This window comes from Pollicipes pollicipes, unplaced genomic scaffold, assembly GCF_011947565.3.
Source record: "Pollicipes pollicipes isolate AB1234 unplaced genomic scaffold, Ppol_2.1 Scaffold_3447;HRSCAF=4054_pilon_pilon_pilon, whole genome shotgun sequence".
Taxonomy (NCBI): Eukaryota; Metazoa; Arthropoda; class Thecostraca; order Pollicipedomorpha; family Pollicipedidae; genus Pollicipes; species Pollicipes pollicipes.
Genome location: NW_023596297.1, coordinates 43,097,109 through 43,116,774, shown reverse-complemented (window position 1 = coordinate 43,116,774; position 19,666 = coordinate 43,097,109). Strand labels below are relative to the sequence as shown.

Genomic DNA, 19,666 nt, shown 5'->3' with positions numbered 1-19,666 from the left:
GCCAGTTTTTATTTTTGAGAGCTATGTACGACGGCGCGCAATGAAAGGGCGGAAGCGACAAGATTTGAGAGATAAGCATTGACACCGACACTTAAGAGCCAACGGAGGTTCTCCCAAGTTGAAAGATAGCAAGTTGAGTTATTTCTCTTCAGTCAACACCGAAAGGGCCAATGCTAAATTTTCAGAAACTTGGGTGGCCCTTCTTTTTCCGCGGTTCCCGTGCCCCTGCGGACGCATTTGGATTGTATGCAGATGGGTCTTACGCTTGGCGCCTGACGTGATGCCCGTCTTTTGGGAGGGTTTAAAAAGTAAAGAGGTCGCTCATGTAGCGTTAAGGTGCTAACTGACAAGTAACCTAGTGCCTGAAATTGGAGGCGGGCATGACACAACATCCAATAAAACCGATGGCTTCACATTGCCACACATTTGCATTGAACATGAACCAAGTTCTTACACAAAACGGAAAAGTTTGCAAGGTTATGGCTAATTCGGTATGTTTCACGTCTTTTCCATTTGCATGGCCAGGTTGCGTGCGTCTGACCCCGGCGGCTCGTACTTACCCTCACAATGCAATTGATCGTACCTCGCGCTGCCCAATATCCATGACTCCCATGCCGCAGAGGCATCAATGTTATGTTGTAAGTGGCAGTTGCCTGTTCGCCGAGTGCTTCAGTTATCTAGTGTAAGGGCGTAGTCAAAGAAAATCCCAACAAACAAGCAGACGAACAAAATGAACAATACTGCGTTTGGGTTTGGTCGCAAATCCTGCCCATCGGAACAGTTAATGCCGGCCTCGCCAAGGCCTCCCCGATATTGTCCAATTCAAATGGTCGTCATGTCATGTCATGTCATTGGGGCTTTACGACGCACTCGGCTGCTGAGGCTATATAGCGTCGCCTGCCTCTCACCCTGGCAGGAAGGGCAGGCACCGCGGGGAATCGAACCCCGTACCTCTGGTTTCCCAGACGTGCAGTGGTTAACGCAGACGCTTCAACCACTACACTACTGGCGCCCCTCAAAGGGCCGTCCTGGCATCGATTTGTGCGATAGGTATACAGTACGTTCGTCACTATACGCAGCTGGTTTGTCTTCTTTTTTGTTGTTGCTACGGTTGCTCAGATCCGGCACTGATTCGCATGCCTTTTTCTTCTCATCCTCTTTTATCGCGCTGATCCCGGGTAGCGACCCAGCCACCATGATCTGGGACCGGTACTTTGGACCAACGTTGCGCATGTCTTAGGAAACTGTGAGCAAGTTTGCGTTCCTCGGGTGGGATGTTGAGCTTTGGTAACTGTACAAGGTTGCAGGACACCCGCTTGAATAATCTGAATACCAACGGCTTGAAAACCACATGGCATAGCATTACATAAATTGCGCTGCTTGTTCACAGAAACTGCGTACGGATACGAACGGCGGTTGCAAGATGATACTTTGCAAATAGGGAGGGCCAGGGACGGCCACTCAAGCTAGAATTTCCTGCAACATAGCCAGGAATTATTCAGCCATCGACCTCGCTGGTCACCACTGGTGCGGGGCGTCAGGACTGGAATATTACGACTGCGTTAAGTGCCAATAAAATATCGCGAATTCTTAACTGGATATGTTTCAGTTGGCACCATAAGCAGCTTCCTCCATAAGCATTCTTCGCACACCACACCCACGAAGGTTATAGTGGAGCTACGTCACTACCCATCATCAACAGAGATTGTATTTGCGTCATGTATTACACAGCTAAAAAACCTAAACCGTCACCAGCTACCGAGCGCCAACTGATGGTGAGCAGACAATAGCACGCGCAAAATCCGTTCGGTGCAAGCTTTGACTACGAGCCAGGCATTCAGCACGTTTAACGTGGCCTACAGCGATCGGTTCCCCTTCACCGTAACCCGGGGCCTGGCTGGCACGCACACACCCGCACACCAGACGCCCACATTCCCACAGCCCGCGGCCGAGCAGTGTCACGTGAACTATACTCAACACACTCCACGTGGAACCCGCCCCGACATCACCGGGTTAACGGGCGCCGCCACTGGCCGGACGGAAGACGTGGCCGCGCGCCGTGCGGCTGACTAGACTTTCGACCCCGCGCAGACCCGTCAGCACCGACAGACCCATCAGCTAGTGGACTCAACATCCGCGTACCGCACACGGCCGGAGTGGCCAACATCATGAGTGGACCCCACATTATGTGCGGAAAGCAGTTTAGCATGCACGTCCAGTGACAACAGAACATATGACCAAGGGGTAAAATACCTATATCTGCCTAGCTTCTGCCCAAGCATATACGTTCAAAATATCTAAATCATCATTCCAATAGCCCGTGCGCGAGCGTCCTGGAACGTAACCTGCTGTTTACTGGGATGTAACTAGCAACAGCAATGAGACAGCACCACAGCACAGCCAGCCGGCAGACGCGGTGGCTCCAGCACAGCTGGCTCGTTGCAGCGGCCTGCCGCCTGCGGCGGATGATGTGCGTCACACGCGCTTCTCCATCACGGCCAAGTCGCGCTGCGAGGCGGCGTTGGCGTCGATGAAGGCGCGCAGGCTGTCGGAGGGCGGCGACGGTGCCACCTCGCGGTCGAACCCCAGCGCCATCAGGCGGACGGGCGTCAGGGAGCCGAGCACGCGCTGCTGGGACAGGCTGACGCACCGGGCGCGGCCGTCATGCAAAGTGACCAGTTTCTGCTCGAAGTAGAAGCTCGCCTCGTCCCAGTAGACCAGGCGCGTCTCCACCACGAACGGCATTAGCAGCGACACCTCTTTGCGGAAGCGGATGATCATTGACGCCTGCAGGATGCGCACGTCTGTGCCACGCCAGTGCCGGTAGAGCCCGGTGCGGACGTAGTAGCCCCAACGGCCGAAGTCCATCTCGCGAGCGTACCGGGCGTTGTTCATGTGCAGGAAGGCGTCCAGGTCGGTGGTGGTGCACACGCTGTAGTTGCGGATGGTTTCGAGAGGCGAAATGCGGCGCAACAGGAAGCGGTCGGCGACGGTACGGGCCAGCAGTCTCCACAGATAATGCCCCTCAAAGCAGATGAAGAAGCCGGCGGCAGCCGACAGCGCCGGGTGCTCGGCCAGCACGCTCAGGAGACCCATCAGCGACAGCTGCAACAGGAGCGGCGCTTGTCGGTGGGCCCGCGCGGCACCGCCAGGCACGCCGCGCCCAGACCAGTGCGTGATGGCATTGGGGCCGTGCAGCAACAACTGCAGCACTTATCTTCTTATAGAAGATACCATACGCCAGCAAATGTCCATATCGTCTTGCTAGTGTAAAACACAAATTCAGAGCTGGGTTGGCACATGTGACATGGACTATATATGAAACATCAACTTCAAATACGTTTTTCGTCCATTCAGATTGTCTCAATGCATACAAATGCGTGCATCAAGTCCCTTGATACAATGTAACCCACAAAACAATAATGGCATTCAACGAAGCGCGCTAGACATGTTAGGGTGGACACGGAGCAGCCGTTTGCTCCATCAGCGTGGAGTGTCGGAGTGTCGAATCGCATCCATCGTGTAACATCTGATGCCGTTTTTGTAAATGTTTCGGTCCGAATTCTGCGCGAGACCCTCACAAGTGGCACACGGCCGTGAGCGTTCGGCGCTCTGCTCTCAATCTCTGCCGTGCTCCATTTTACTCATCAGAATGAGGATACAGCGCTTGCAGCACCATGCTGGGCCACCACAACATCGCTCTCCGCGCTCGCAAATGTATTTCAAGCACTTGTGATCCGCATTCAAACGTCGCCCACAGCGGACTGAGCCTCTAACACTGTACGTTCTAGTAACTACGTCATATGCACGCATAATTGCCGAGCCCTCGTCTCACAGCGCCAGTTGCCGCAGCCAGCCGGCAAGGGGGTGCTCCCCCGCCGGCCGCGCCTCCGCCGGTGCAGCCAGCTGGCAGGGGGTGCTCCCCAGCTGGCCGCGCCTCCGCCGGCCGATCGGTTCACATCTTCTCCAGCGGCCGCAGGCCCAGCACGCGCATGCCGTGCGCTAGCGTCAGGCGGCCGGCGTGGAACATGAGCAGCCGGGCCTCGGCCTCGGCCGCCGGTGCCCCCTTCACCGGCAAGCGTCTCAGCGCGCCACCCAGTGCGTTCGCCAGCCCGAAAAGGTACATCACCACGCGGCACGGCTCCAGCTGCGCGTGGCTGGCCACCAGCACCTCTTCGTAGCGCGCCACCTCGGCCTACGAGGGCGGCCGCCTCGGGTTCGAGCAGCGGCGCCAGCGGCGCGTCCGGGTTGAGCGGGCGGCCGCAGCGTCGCTCCAGACTGCAGAGCCGGCAGTGCAGGTACTGCAGCCGCACGCCGCCGTCGCCGTTCGGCTGCAGCGCCGCCTCCCAGTTGAACTCGTAGTCGCGCTGCCGCCGCTGGCGCAGATCGTTGACGATGACGGCCGAGGTGCCCACCACGTCGGCGGTGCGCTCCGGGTCCTCCAGCACGTCGGTGGTCGGTGCTCGCCGCTGCCGCTCCAGCATGCGCTCGCGCGCCTCGTCCAGCAGTTCGTGCATGAAGACGGCGGCGCCGCGGCGCGTGCTCATGCCGCGCACCCGGCCGAACGGGACGTGCTGCACACTGGCGTGCCAGTCGTGTCCCAGTCGTGATAGCACAGCGCGCAGGTTGCGAAAGTGCGCCGTCTGGCCGGCGTCCACCACGTAGAGGAGGCGGCGCCGGCCGAAGCGGCGCCACCGGTCCTCGGCGGCCGCCACGTCGCGCGTTAGGTAGACGGCCGAGCCATCGGAGCGTGCCAGCGTCACCTCAACGTCGCCGTCTAGGCAAGCCACGGTGGCTCCGTCGCGCTCCGTCAACGCGCCGCGCTCAGCCAGCCGTGCCAGCAACGAGGCGCATGCCGAAGCCGGGTACAGCGACTCGCCGTCCACGTGGTCAAACGTAACGGCCAGGCGTTCGTAGGCGGCGCGCAGGCTGTCCAAGCTGAGCTGGCGGCAGGCAGCCCAGCGGCGCCGCTCAACCGCATCACCCGTCTCCAGGCGGTGAAAGGCGCGGCCCGCCGCCTCGCGCACGACCGGCTCGTGCTCCGCGCGCCGGCTCGTCTCGACGTACACCTGCAGCAGGCGGGCCACGCCGTCGTCGCCCAGCGCCTCGGCGTCCAGCCCGGCCGTCTCGCAGCCGTGCGAGAGCAGGCCGAACTGGGCGCCCCAGTCGCCAAGGTAGTTGACCCGTACGGGCGCCGGCCCCACCGCCGCCAGAATGTTGCATACGAAGTTGCCGACGATCGTGGAGCGCAGGTGGCCCACGTGAAACGGCTTGGCGATGTTAGGCGAGCTGAACTCGACCACAGCGTGCTCGGCCTCCACGGCAGCGGTCAGCTCGCCGCGCCAAAACTCGTCAGGCCGGCGCGTCACGCCGTACACCGCGGCGTCGCGGAACACCGCCGGCTCGAGGTCGATCAGCAGCTGGCCGCGACGGCCGGCGCTGACGCCGCACACCAGGTCGCTGCCGGCGGCCGGCAGGCGCTCGCGCAGCCGCCGCTCGGCGCCGGTCGGCAGCGTGGTGGCGGGAAGCGCCAGGCTGGACCGCGGCCCGGACGCCACCGTCAGTTGGCCCATCAATTGGGCGGCGCTGGGAGGCGACGGCACGTGCCCGGCCAACGCGTCCGCCAGCCGCGCCGCCACCGCCGACCGGATCCCACCCGACATGGTGGCGGGCGCCGCCCACCTGCGCAGAAGAGGCATCGCTGTCTGAGAAGGTCCGACATCGCCGAGTCTGCGGTCCATGTCTGACGCAGCGGCGTTACGCACGACAGCTGTCAAATGCCTTTTTCCAGGGATCTCCACGTGCGAGGAGCTTCGGAGACCACTCGCCGCTGCCTCAAACGTCGTTCTGCCCTCAGAATGCAGTCCACCATGGTCACCGTGTGGCGTTATCTCCTCCGGCCGAGCGGTTCACGGTGTCTCCCACTGTTACATGCACATCACTACCCTTTCCAAGCAGTGATTTCGGAGTAAATGATTTAACTTACTTATGTAGCCAAAGGTGAACCAGTAGACCACAACACAACAGACCCAGTATGGTCAGAGGGTAAAACAAATCTTTCTGCTAGCCCCCACTGACATTTTGTACCATTGAGCATCGTTCTTTGTTCCCTATCTAGCAGCGAAGCTCTTACGCAGTCAATAATTTTTACCTCATTGTCATGCAATTTTGACTGATAGAGCAGACGTTGGTACGGCACTTCATCAAATGCCTTACTTAAATCTTGATAGACGACTCAACTATTGCCTTTATCTATTTGACCGGTAACATGGTCCACGAAATCTGGGGGCCTTGTTCTACAGGACCTACCAGAAATAACACCATGCTGACTACTATTTATCAACTGGTGTCTTTCTAAGTGCGACTGAATGCTAACTTCAGTGGGTTTCTCTAAGATCTTACAAACTAGTGAGGTTATATTCTCAGACCTGTAGTTTCTGACACTCCTATGGTCCACATCTTAAAGATTGGTACTACATCGGCACTGCGCCCGTCTTCGGGTATTACAAAAAACTCAATGATCGAGTGAATAATAGCATAAGACGATAAGCCAAAACACTGTCGCATTCATTCAACACTCTACCATAGACCTGATCAGGCCCGGCCGCGTTATTAACCTTGATTTCCTCCAGGCTATCCCTTATCATACCCTCCTCGGCTAACGTAAAATCTACGAGACTGCCTTCAGTCAGATTTTGCCTATTTTCAGGGAGATCACGCGTGGTCTCCTTTGTAAAAACTGAAGAAAACGAGCATCGACAATGCTCCTGTCCTCTACAAAAGACTTTCCATCTTTCTCGAGAGGGCCAACTGAGAGTTCATTCTATTTGAATTTGTAGTACCTACAAAACTTAACGCCGCCTGAGCACGTGACTGCCCGCCATATCTCTGATAATATTTTGGTTGCCCGATTTCCTGCTTAACCTTCTTTCTTGCAATTTTGTGCACTGTCTTGTTCCTGCACCTTTTGCTCATATGCCCCCTTCTTTCCCGCCATCGAATTACGCACTGTCTGTGTCAACCATGGGGGCTTCCTAGAGACCTTTTCTCTCATTTCTCTTGTCCGTCCCAGTGGCTTAGTTGGTTAGAGCGCCTGCATTCCGACACACTCATCCGTGGCGGGATGGGTTCGAGTCGCTTTAGGGCACTCGCTATTTGCCCTTGGCAGGTATGGCCTGCGGCCGGTGGCAGCGGTCGCGCTAAAGGTCAGTTGACGTCAGAGGACAGGACGGACCGTGCCGAGCAATGCGGCACGTTAAGCTTTCGCCACTAAATTCTGCCGTTGCCTGGAACTGCGCGATCGGATGGTGGGGGTCAGGGTTCACACAGCAAGTACTGCTTAGCGTGAGCGCTGATCCCAGAAATCCATCCATTCGGAGGATTCGGACCAGATTTATGAAAATAAAATAAAAAAGGGGACGAACCTTTGCTGTCCTTCCTCTAAACTACCCCTGAACACTTCCCACATCTGATGTGCAGTGAGACCAGACAGAATATCCTCCCACTCGATACATGCAAGAAAGGCTGTAATGGGTTCAAATTTACACCTAGCAGAATTCAAAATTCACTTATCCCAGTGTCTAAACTAGTTCGAGTACCAGACATGTCACGGAATAAAACACGTCAGGGCATGCAAGAATAGTTTTATTGGATATGATGACCTGTCAGAACAAAAACATTGCAAACTTTATAACAATATCCACACAGCCCATACATCCTGAAAAACTCAAATCCTGCTCAGGATTAGCTGTCTTTCACATTTTGGCATTGAGAGAAGGACAGTATTTCAATAATATGTGTAACTGTTCCATTATTCAGGGAGTATGGCAGTCCCTTACCCCATCACATCTTAGACGCTGGGTCAGCGTCAAGTGCAAAACTGCTCTAGACAACAGCATTTCAATGTTGCGTAGGCACGTTCCTCAATATGTCATGCTTTGGCCACGTCATGGAACGTTTATATGACGCAGGAGTCACTGCCAGACTAGCGGTGTAAGGATTATCACTATAGCGAACGGGCTGACTCACTTATAGTGCTTCCACGCGCCGTAAGGTGACGTTGGTGGCCTATGTCAGTATGTTCATGATTCGAGCGTTAAGTGCACGAGTTTAAGCCCTTCTCGTGGAGTTCTTGCATAGGTGTCAGTCATTCTATTTTTCGCATTTGCATTTTCGGTTACGGCGCTATTCTCAAAGAGAATGCTTCACATTTAAAGATATTGAAGCAAGCATCATATTTGATGAAACAAGCATACTTACAACTACTGGTATGCTATCAAGTAGAATAGACTGCCCTAGGCAACACAGATTCTCGATTACGTAAATATGCTTCTCGATATGCCCCTGTTTGCCTACGTCGTCGTACCTTGCAAAACATTGATTGAGAGCGAACTGACGGCCGTTATATCTGGAAATCGTGCCCACGAACACCACCTTTGAACGAATGGGCATTTGTTGTCTTCGATCGCCGCATGGCTCATGAATTGGCAGGATCTGGATGGCGTTACTGCGGCGTTATAAATGTCGAGGTGACCCTGGGATACTCTCCCATTTTGGCGGGCGAGTAGCTCAGAAACTAGAAGGGTTTAGATCTTAAGAAGGGCAGGCCTGTGAACTGCACCAAAAGGTCTTGGATGGGAAAAAACTGTGAACTGCACCAAAAGGATGGCTATTTCAGTTAAAAACCCCATGGAAATGTGGAGCACCCTCTTCAAGTCATCTGATTCCCAGTTCTTGTATTTAACGTGTTCAGGTGCTTGAAGGCCAACTGTCATTAGTTAAAGGGAATGTTCCACATTTGAGGATATGGAAGTAATCATCAGATATGATGAAGTGAGCCCACTTACTGCTACTGGTATACTTTTAAGTGGAAAAGACTGCCCAGGACAACGCAATTTCTCTGTTAAGTAAAGACGTTCTTGAAAACGTCATTACGGTTCTGGGGCACATAAGGGGCCAACCTGAAATTTGACCTTATTTGACCTCACTTGACCCAAAGGTCATGACCTAGGGGCCTCAAACTTTGACCTAAGTGAGTTTATGTACAGGCCAACACATCCCGTGAAATCGGTGTTTCTAGCCCTCTTGGTTCCCAAGATCTCAGGGGGGCAAAATGACCCCCACCCGAGCGAACGGTATCCAGCCGGCCACCCGCACGCGTGTTAAGAATGGCGTGACTGTGAACTGCACCAAATAATCTTCAAGATGGCTAGTTCGGCTTAAAACCCCATACAAATGTGGAACACTCCGTTTAAAAGCAGTGCCCATCCTTGGGGCGCAATTCGAATACATACTCCAGCGAAACCGCAGGCCTAGTTACGTCTAATGACACTGGGTACCGCAACTTCAGTGCCATCCAGACGTAATTATATAAATTTTAATCATTTTCGACTCAAACTTACGCTGCCAACGCTTTGAAACAGCACTACACTTCTTCCTTGCAGTCGCCATAGCCATCGTCGTGAAGAACGGCACAATCTGCCAGGAGACCGCTGTCACTGTCACTGAATGACGTCAATACAAACGATCGTTTGTGATTGGTACCGAGAAGCCGGTTGGTTGGAGTTTGAATCAGTGCGTCATTATAGACCATGTGATGCTACATTTCCTAAAGCCAAAACACGCTTCGCGAAAAACCGCCATAATAAACACCAAAGATAAAAAATGAAAGCCATCGTATAACGTTCCGCGGAATTCGCGCGATAAGAACTTCATGCTTGCATATATTTTGTCTGCACAGAGCACTTCAGGCTTTCGTAGGATTTATTACATTTACATTTAGACCAATAAGTGTGCTGCAAACATAACAGAACACACACGCTGCAAAAACAGGACATATAAAATGCATTTCTTTCATAGTGGTGTGCAGGGAGTTCAATGAGATTTCTACCGCTGGAGCGGCTACTTCAAATTGAAATTGTGCGCCATAGAGAAGGATTTAGAGAAAACTGGTACTACTGGTGCAATTGTATGTTTTTGATCTGACAAGTGAGACATACAAAAAGGTGGCCAGCTCCCTTTGCTGCAGACATTTGTGGTGACTAACTGCAGAAAGGAATAAAACAATGGTCACATTCCTTTTTGACCTTGAAGACAGTATGGTCGTTGAGGAGGCGGAATTCGTGTGACGTCTCTATGACGTCATGAATCTGTGCCTTCAAAACAGGCAGATTGAAATAGTCTGCGCAAGTTCACTAGTGACCAGCTCAATGGCAAGAGGGATTTGAAACCTTAAAAAGGGCATTACTCTACAATGCATGGAACGGCCCTGAACATGGGTATCTCAGTTTAAAACCCCATATAATGTAGAACAGTTGCCCTGGTTGCTATTCAGGTGAATCAGTTGATGATGGCATCACAAAGAATTATTCACCACCTAAAATTATCTTTCAGTAAATCACAGTTGCAAAGCAAATACTCTCAGTGGCATAGCAGGATATAGACAGGGGAGGTGAAGAAAACAACTTACGTTTTTTTTGGTGCATTACAGAAAAAAACATACCACCCAGCACTGTTCTTTCTTCCAAGTCTAACCCCCAAGCATTTGGCATATTGCCTGGCTATTTGTAGTTATCACATATAGGCACCACTACCAAATATTCTTGGCAGCTATCTACATACTATCATTAGTAAGTTAACCACTCATAACATAAGTTGTTTGGTCCATTAGGGACAAACATTATTCACATAGATAAGACAGTATCATTAGCCTTATTCCTCCGAAAAAACACAATATATCTGCACTCTCCTGTTTTTTTCAGGGAATAAGGCCAACACTACTGTCTTATCTAGTTCACCATTCACAAGAACTAACCCAGATGCACCAACAAAAATTAATTGTACAATCACTATATGCCCACACAAAGGTACCAAACTCTCACCAACAAGACAAGAACCTGGCATGCATGAGGTGCACTGAGCTTGGCTTATTTTGATTTCAGTGCCAAAAGTGTCAAACACTTCAGTCACTTCAGTCACTTAAGTGCCAAACAATTATTACACAAACAAGCATGGGTTTTAGTGTCATGGCATGGGCTTGGCACCAGTATTCCACTGCAATGTGTCTGTCCAATGGCTAAGTTGGTTGGAACTCCTGCCTTCCAACCCACCCAGCCCTGGCAGGGTGGGTTTGAGTTGTCTAATGAGCTTGCTGTGTATGCTTGACGGGAATGACCAGCGCCTACAGCGGTGGCCATGCTTAAGTTCAGGTGAGGTCAGAGGGCAGCATGGACCATTCTATAAGTTTTCTTAATGCCACAAGTTTTCTGCAATGTATTAGTTAACTGCTCTGAGCCCCTCACCCCTGCAAATAGTTATCTGACTCTAAATTCATTTTTAATGGACTGTTTCTCACTACTATAAACTTACATTTTAGGGTACATGCCACCTTTCAATATATTGCAGCAAGCATCACATGAGACAGAATAAGCCCAGTTATGAAGACTGGTATACTTCACGTGGAAAAACTGCTCTGGATGACAAAATTCTCATCAATAAACCTGCTCCTTGATGTGTTATTGTTTAATTGTGTCATGGTATTGTGTGCTCACCTTTTGGCCCTTTTTGGAGCACTCTTGTATATCTATCTGCAAGTTTCAGATTTCTAATTGTAATCACATATTCAGCTATAGATTTCCTTCAGTTACGTGATTGGAAGTCTTATTTTTGCAACAACTAGGATGAATGTAAGCCTTCTGGTATAGCATATTAAGCATATTAGCATATTAGTATAACATATTAATATAGCATATTAGCATATTAATATAGCATATCAATATAGCATATTAAGCATACAAAAGTAAAATGTGTTTAAATCTTGCATGCCTTACACAACATTGGTTGATTCTATTCTAGGTCACTTTGCTTGGAAGTCATGTTTGAGAATGCCAGATGTGAACAACTAGACAATTATATATTTCTCAGTCTTGATTGCAGCATGGCCACTGAAATGCCATGATTTATATGATGCTACTGTAGTACCGTGGATGCCTGTGTGACCTTCGAAGTCTGTACAAGATAGTCTGCACATCTTTGCAGGCATGTAGCTCTGGAACTACAGGGTTTAGATCCTAATAATAGTGACTGCAACACAAATTTTCAAGATGGCTATTTCAGTTCAAAACCCCATGGAACTGTGTAATACTCCCCTTAATTAATCCCAGATTTTGTTCCAGATGAGCCCCTATTCCCAACCACAATCTCATCCCCTGTCCACCTGTGAACAGAGATGTAGTTTCTTATTCAGTTGGGAGGAAGGCAGCCCACCTTTCCCCAACCTTTTGGTCAAGGTAGTTCAAATCTGGGGAGATGCTCTTTGGAAAGCTTGCATCATTTTTCTACTGTTCATCCTTACTTATTTTACAAAACTGCAACCCTGACTGAGCAGTTGCAATGGCAATGAGGTGTCACTTCATAACCTCATCCCATGTGATGTCCTCAGCCAGCCAAAAAATATATCTGCTGTATAGGATACTTACACAAGGTTGATGCGCTGAAACTCATGCTTCCATGCACATAACTCAAACAACACCAAATTTTGCCAACATTTGCCATTGTTTTGGGGGACAGGATGTTTTTATTTTCACCTCAAATTCCCCTGGCACCATTACAATTCCTTGACACAATGAGCCTTTATGTCCTGGAATTGGTAATTTTTTACTTTGGTACCTGTATGGCCGACGGAGGGAAGAGCTACGCTAGCTGCAGGGTTTCGAGTATTGTCGTCCGGGGGAAAAGCTGTGAGGCATCGGCTGACATTGTGACGTCACTGAAAATGGTTTTGCATCGATCGGGATGGGGGTCCTTTCGGGCCGACTGAAGGCCATAAGGCTTTTGAATGTGACATGTCACTGGTATTCGGCTGGGTATGTGACGTCACGGGTCGTGAGTTTGCAAGGCTCTTTTGGGTCCACCGAATGCCGTAATGCATCAGCTGGCCATGTGTCGTCACTGTTATTCGATTAAACATCAGGCCTCGACCGACCTCGGCGACCGGCCTCGTTCCATCTTTACTTTTCGTACCTGACTGCTGCAAGCATTTGCGTGCCGCATAAAGGTTTGACCGAATCACCTCAATGTGTGACGTCCCTAATCATCACTTCATACGGGTGCACTTAGGCCCCACGACCACGGTGTGTCATGGTCTACGAAGTATCACCGGATAGCGTGACGCCACTGGTATTCGAATAAATACTGAGCGCAACAGGCCGTGCTTTATTTTTACCTTTGTATCTGACTACTGCAAGCATTGGCGTGCTGGATGAAAGCTGCCGAACCACCTGAGTGTGTGACGTCACTGGTCACGAGTTTCACCGGTGCCTTTCGGCCAACTGAAGACCACAAGGTGTCAGCTAACGACGTCACTGCTATACGACCGATTGTAAGACGTCAATGGTCGTGGGTTTCCACGTGTCCTCTAGGACCGACGAAATGCCGTAAGGCATCAGCTGGCGATATGACGTCACTGGTATTTGGCTGAACATCAGCCAACAGGTCATGCTCCATTTATACCTTTCGTACATGTCTGCTGCAAGTATTGGCGGATTTTTGCGGCCAACTGAAGGCCATAAAGCATCAGCTAGCGATGTGACGTCACTGGCATCCGACCGTGCGTGTCGCTGGTCATGAGATTTTACGGCCTCTTTTGGGCCGACGAAAGGTCATACGGCACTGACTGACGATGTGACGTCACTGGTATTCGAATGAACTTCGGGCGCGACAGGCCATGTTCCACCTTTATCTTTGGTACCTGTCCATTGCAAGCATTGCCGTGGAAGGCTCTGCCAAATTACCTGAGTGTGTACGTCACTGACCATTAATTTGTATACTCTTCTGAACCTACTATAGGCCACAAAGCATCAGCTGACGATATGATGACACTAGGTCTCGACTAGACATCATGCGCAACAGGCCATGCTCTATCTAAGCCATGTTTCGTCTGTACCTTTCGCACCTATCTACTGCAAGTATTCGCGCGACACATAGGGGCTCTGCCGAATTACCTGAGCGTGTGGTGTAACTAGTCATGAGTTTACGCGGGTTTACTCTGGCTGACCGAAGGACATCAAGCATCAGCTGACGATATGACGTCACTGGTATTCGACTATACTCCAGGCGCGACAGGCCATGTTCCATCTCTACCTTTCGTACCTGTCTCTTGGAAGTATTGGCGTGCTGAATGAAGGCTCTGTCGAGTCTCCTGAGTAAGTAACGTCACTGGTCAAGAGCTTTTTACGGGACCTTTTGTACCCCCAAACGGTATAATGTATCAGCTGACGATATGACGTCACTGATGTCCGACTTAACATCAGGCGCGACAGGCCATGTTCTATCTTTACCTTTCGTACCCGTCTATTACAAGTACTGACGTGCTGAATGAAGGCTCTGTCGAGTCTCCTGGGTGTGTAACGTTACTGGTCATGAGTTTTTTCTGGCTCCTTGGAACCCTCTATAGGGAAAAATGCATCAGTTGACGACGTGATGCCAATGGTGTTTGACTTAACATGAGGCGTAACAGGTCATGTTCCATCTTTGCCTTTCGTACCTGTAAAGTATTGGTGCGTTAAATGATGGCTCTGCCGAGTCACTTGAGTGTGCGACGTCACTGGTCATGAATTTTTACGACTATTTTTGGCTGAGCGAAAGCCATAAGGCATCAGCTAACGAAATGACTTCACTGGTAGTCCACTGAGTGTGTGACGTCACTGGTCATGAGCTTTTACGGGCCTTTTTTGGCCGAGTTCAGGCCATTAGGCATCAGATAACGTTATGGCGTCACTTGTATTCGAATTAACATCAATTGCAATAAGCCATGTTTCATCTTTACCTTTCGCATCTGCCTACTGCAGGTATTCGTGCGCTACAAAAAGGCTCTGTCGATTCGCCTGAGCGTGTGGTGTAACTGGTCATGAGTTTGTGCAGGTTTACTCGGGCTGACTGAAGGACATCAAGCATCAGCTGACGATATGACGTCACTGGTAATCGACTAAACTCCAGACGAATCATCTGAGTGGGTGACGTCGCTGGTCATGAGTTTATACGGATTCACTTGGGCCGCCCAAGGCCACAAAGCAACACCTCCCGTGAAGCATCACAGGATGATATGTCGTCACTGTTATTCGACTTAACATCAGGTCCAACATGCCACGTACTTTCTTTACCTTTCGTACCTGTCTATTAAAGGTATTGACGTGCTGAATAAAGACTCCGTCGAATCTCCTGAGTTTGTGACGTCACTGGTCACGAGTTTTTATGGGCTCTTTTGAACCCATTATAGGTTGTAATGCATCGGCTGACGGCATGACGTTACTGGTGCTCGACTAAACATCAGGCGCAACAGGTCATGTTCCATATTTGCCTTTCGTACCTGGCTGCTGCAAATATTCGCGTGCTATATGAAGGCTCCGCCGAATCACCGAGTACGTGACGTCACTGATCATCAGTTGGTAGGAGGTCACTTGGCCACCTATGGCTACGAAATTCCGCAGCAGAGGCGGGAGATGCACCATAGTTAAGCACACTAATTTTATTGTGCGCACCATTAAGTAGCAGCTTCAAACGCAACGGGCTGTTTCAACGACTAAAATTTTGAACAAACGTAAACACAAAACAAAGGTGATCCCAGCCCACAAACCGACGTATATGCAAAGCTATTCCGCCCGACATCACAGGATGCGCCCCTGAGCAGCTACGGTCCGGAATGTCCTGATGGCTAAATAATAAAGGGCGCCGCCTAGCGGTCATAAGTCTGGGCCACAGACCGAATATCAGTGACGTCATATGGTCAGATGATGCTTGATGTCCTTCCGTCAGTCCGAGTAAGCCCGCGTAAACTCATGACCAGTTACACCACATGCTCAGGTGATTCGGCAGAGCCTTTATGTAGCGCGCGAATACTTGCAGTATAGAGGTGCGAAAGGCAAAGATGGAACATGGCCTGTTGCGCCTGAGATTAAGTCAAACACCAGTGACGTCATATCGTCAACTGATGTCTTGTACCCTATAGGTACAAAAAAGCGGCCCATAAAGGACTCATGACCAGTGACATTACACACTCAGGAGATTTCACAGAGCTTTCCTTACGCATGTCAATGCTTACAATAGACAGGTACGAAAGATAAAGACGAACATGGTCTGTCGCGCCTGGTCTTAAGTTGAATACCAGTGACGTCACATCGCCAGATGATGCTTGATGTCCATCAGTCAGCCCGAGTAAACCCGCGTAAACTCATAACCAGTCACGCCACACGCTCAGGTGATTGGGCAGAGCCTTTATGTGGCGCGCGAATACTTGCAGTAGATAGGTGCTGAAGGTAAAGATGAAACTTGACATATTGTACCTGATGCTTAATTGAATACCAATGACGCCATATCGTTGCCTGATGCCTAATGGCCTTAAGTCGGCCGAAAAAGGCCCGGGAAAACTCATGACCAATGGCGTCACACACTTAGTGGATTACCAGTGACGACACATCATTAGATGATGCCTTATGGCTTTCACTCGGCCAACAATAGCCTGTAAAAACTCATGACGACGCACTCAGGTGATTCGACAGAGCCATCATTAGGCTCGCCGATACTTTAACAGGTGCGAAAGGCAAAGATGGAACATGACATGTTGTGCCTGATGTTAAGTCGAACACCAGTGACATCATATCGTCAGCTGAAGCATTATACCATATAGGGGGTTGAAAAGAGCCCGTAAGAGCTCTCGACCATTGACGTCATATAACACGCGAATGCTTGCAGTAGGCAGGTACGAAAGGTAAAGATGGAACATGGCCTGTTGCGCTTGATGTTGAGTCGAATACCAGTGACGTCATATCATCCCGCGATGCTTCACAGGATATGATGCTTTGTTGCATTGGGGTGCCCAAGTGAGCCTGTATGAACTCATGACCAGCGACGTCACGCACTCAGATGGTTCGGCACCACCTCGATATAGCGCGCGAATGCTTGCAGTGAACAGGTACGAAAGGCAAAGATAGAGCATGGCCTGTTGCGCATGACATCTAGACGAAAACCGGTGACGTCATATGGTCAGCTGATGTGGTGTGGCTTACGGTAGGTTCAAAGCAGTCTATATAAATTAATGGTTAGTGACGTTACACACTCAGGTAGTTCGGCAGAGCCTTCCTTCAGCATTCAAATGCTTGCAATGGACAGGTACCAAAGGTAAAGATGAAGCATGGCCTGTCCCGCCTGAATTTTATTCGGATACCAGTGACGTCACATCTTCAGTTAATGTCGTATGACCTTTCGTCGGCCCAAAAGAGGCCGTAAAATCTGATCACAAGTGACATCACACACAGTCGAATGCCAGTGACGTCACATCATTAGGTCATGCTTTACGGCTCTCAGTTGGCCCCCAAAGATCCATAAAAATGCATGACCAGTGACGTCACACACTCACGTGATTTGGTAGCTTTTATTCATCACGCCAGTGCTTGCGGTAGACAGGTACGAAGGTAAAAATGAAGCATGACCTGTTGCGACCAACATTTAGTCGAATATCAGTGACGTCACGATACCTGGTGATATTTCACGGAACATGATACACCGCGGCCGTGGGGCCTAAGTGCACTCGTATCAAGTGATGATTAGTGACGTCACGCATTCAGGTGATTCGGTCAAGCTTTTATTCGACACGCAAATGCTTGCAGCAGACAGGTACGAAAGGTAAAGATGGAATAAGGCCTGTTGCGCCTGATGTTTCATTGAATGCCAGCGACGACATATCGTCAGGTGATGCTTTACGGCATTCATTACACCCAAAAGATCCCTAAAGCCTCACAACCAGTGACGTCACACATCCAGTCGAATACCAGTGACATCATATCGCTAGCAAATGCCTTGTAGCATTCAGTTGGCCCAAAAGAACCCCGATCGATGGAAACCCATTTTCAGTGACGTCACTACGTCGGCTGATACCTGACAGCATTTCTCCATCACGGCAGTACAGGAACCCTGCAGCCAGCGTAGCTCTCCCCACCGTCGGCAATACAGGTACCCAAGTAAAAAAAAGCCCTGGAATTGGTGTTGCTCGACTGTAAGCATCTCATCGCATTCAGATTTACAATGCACATGCACCAGAACTGTCACACAAATTTTGTCAGACATTGGACATGCTTAGCATATTAGGCATATTTTGCAGTCTGGATCAGTGGTGCCAAATTATGAATGATTTCGGTCATCGTCGGCAATGGTACCAGACCTTGCGAGATGGCATTGTTCATCACCTCATGTCTTTAAAAATATCGACACCAAAAATAATCGTACACCACCTCATCTTTTCAAGACATAAACGCTAAAAATAAACACAAAACAAGAATGTTTCAGGGACATCTACCCATCTTACCTCCCAGATACGTCAACGGTAATCACGATAACCACCGCAGGCGTCCACCAGGCGCCGGTCCGCCGGATTGATGGCACGATACTGACGCATGAAGGCTATCGCGATGAAATAACCAACGCTTGTGTTTTTACGGCTGTCAATCTAGCAGCAGATTGACATCCAATTGCCAGTTGGATATTGCGGGCGTCTCGATTGCCTTGAAATTTGGTGTGCAGGGCCTTCTCAACACGTTGATTCCGAAAATTACTGCCTTTGGAGTGGAATTTTGCGTAATTTTTGAGTTATACGCTGCGTAACATCCCAATGTGATATTGCGGGGCGTCTCGATTGCGTCCATATTTGGCGTGCAGGGCCTTCTCAACACGCTGATTCCGGAAGTCACTGCCTTTGGGGTGGAATTTTGCGTAATTTTTTAGTTATACGCTGCGTAACATCCCAATGTGATATTGCGGGCGTCTCGATTGCCTCTAAATTTGGTGTGCAGGGCCTTCTCAACACGCTGATTCCGAAAATCACTGCCTGTGGGGTGGAATTTTGCGTAATTTTCGAGTTACACGCTGCGTAACATCCCAATGTGATATTGCGGGGCGTCTCGATTGCGTCCAAATTTGGTGTGCAGGGCCTTCTCAACACGCTGATTTCGAAAATCACTGCCTTTGGGTGGAATTTTGCATAATTTTTGAGTTATACGCTGCGTAACATTCCAAAGTGATATTGCGGGGCGTCTCGATTGCCTTGAAATTTGGTGTGCGGGGCATTCTCAACACGCTGGTTCCGAAAATCACTGCTTTTGGGGTGGAATTTTGCGTAATTTCCGAGTTGTACGCCGCGTAACACAACAGTTGGATATTGCGGGGCGTCTCGATTGCCTTGAAATTTTGTGTGCAGGGCCTCGTCTACACGCTGATTCCGAAAATCACAGCCTTTGGGGCAGAATTTTACGTAATTTTTGGGTTATACGCCGCGTAACATCTCAGTGTGATATTGCGGGGCGTCTCGATTGCCTTGAAATTTTGTGTGCAGGGCCTTCTCAACACGCTGGTTCCGAAAATCGCTGTCTGTGGTGGAATTTTGCGTAACTTCCGAGTTATACGACGCGTGACAGCTCAGATGCGCTTTGGAATATGTGTCCTGGAATTCGCCTTTGGGCCTGTCCCTATCAGTTCACTGGAGAAGGTCAGTTCGCGAAATGCGATTGATAACCGTGTGGTGATATCGTTGACTTGGTGGTATCACCCAGTGGCATCCCTCTCAGCTTTGCCTCGTTTCTGACATTTTAAGTGGTTGAATAATAGTCCGATGTAGCCACGA

The 19,666-nt window shown here is 50.1% G+C and overlaps 2 protein-coding genes across 2 annotated transcripts; both read right to left on the bottom strand.

The window, feature by feature from the left end:
- Positions 1-1,710: 1,710 nt before the first annotated feature.
- Positions 1,711-18,443, bottom strand: LOC119091432 (protein THEM6). The gene is made up of 2 exons (XM_037214227.1): positions 18,356-18,443; positions 1,711-3,105 (listed from the first exon to the last, which is right to left on the bottom strand). The coding sequence occupies exon 2, from the start codon at positions 3,094-3,096 to the stop codon at positions 2,476-2,478; it is 621 nt and encodes a 206-aa protein (XP_037070122.1). The 5' UTR covers positions 3,097-3,105; positions 18,356-18,443; the 3' UTR covers positions 1,711-2,475.
- On the bottom strand, positions 3,171-5,573 carry ArgRS-m (arginyl-tRNA synthetase, mitochondrial). The gene has a single exon (XM_037215534.1). The coding sequence runs from the start codon at positions 5,571-5,573 to the stop codon at positions 3,795-3,797; it is 1,779 nt and encodes a 592-aa protein (XP_037071429.1). The 3' UTR covers positions 3,171-3,794.
- Positions 18,444-19,666: the final 1,223 nt, after the last annotated feature.

What these genes read in the sequence shown, in the direction of transcription:
- LOC119091432 (XM_037214227.1), bottom strand. Translation starts at nt 3,096, where the DNA reads ATGGGTCTCCTGAGCGTGCTGGCCGAGCACCCGGCGCTGTCGGCTGCC.
- ArgRS-m (XM_037215534.1), bottom strand. Translation starts at nt 5,573, where the DNA reads ATGGGCCAACTGACGGTGGCGTCCGGGCCGCGGTCCAGCCTGGCGCTT.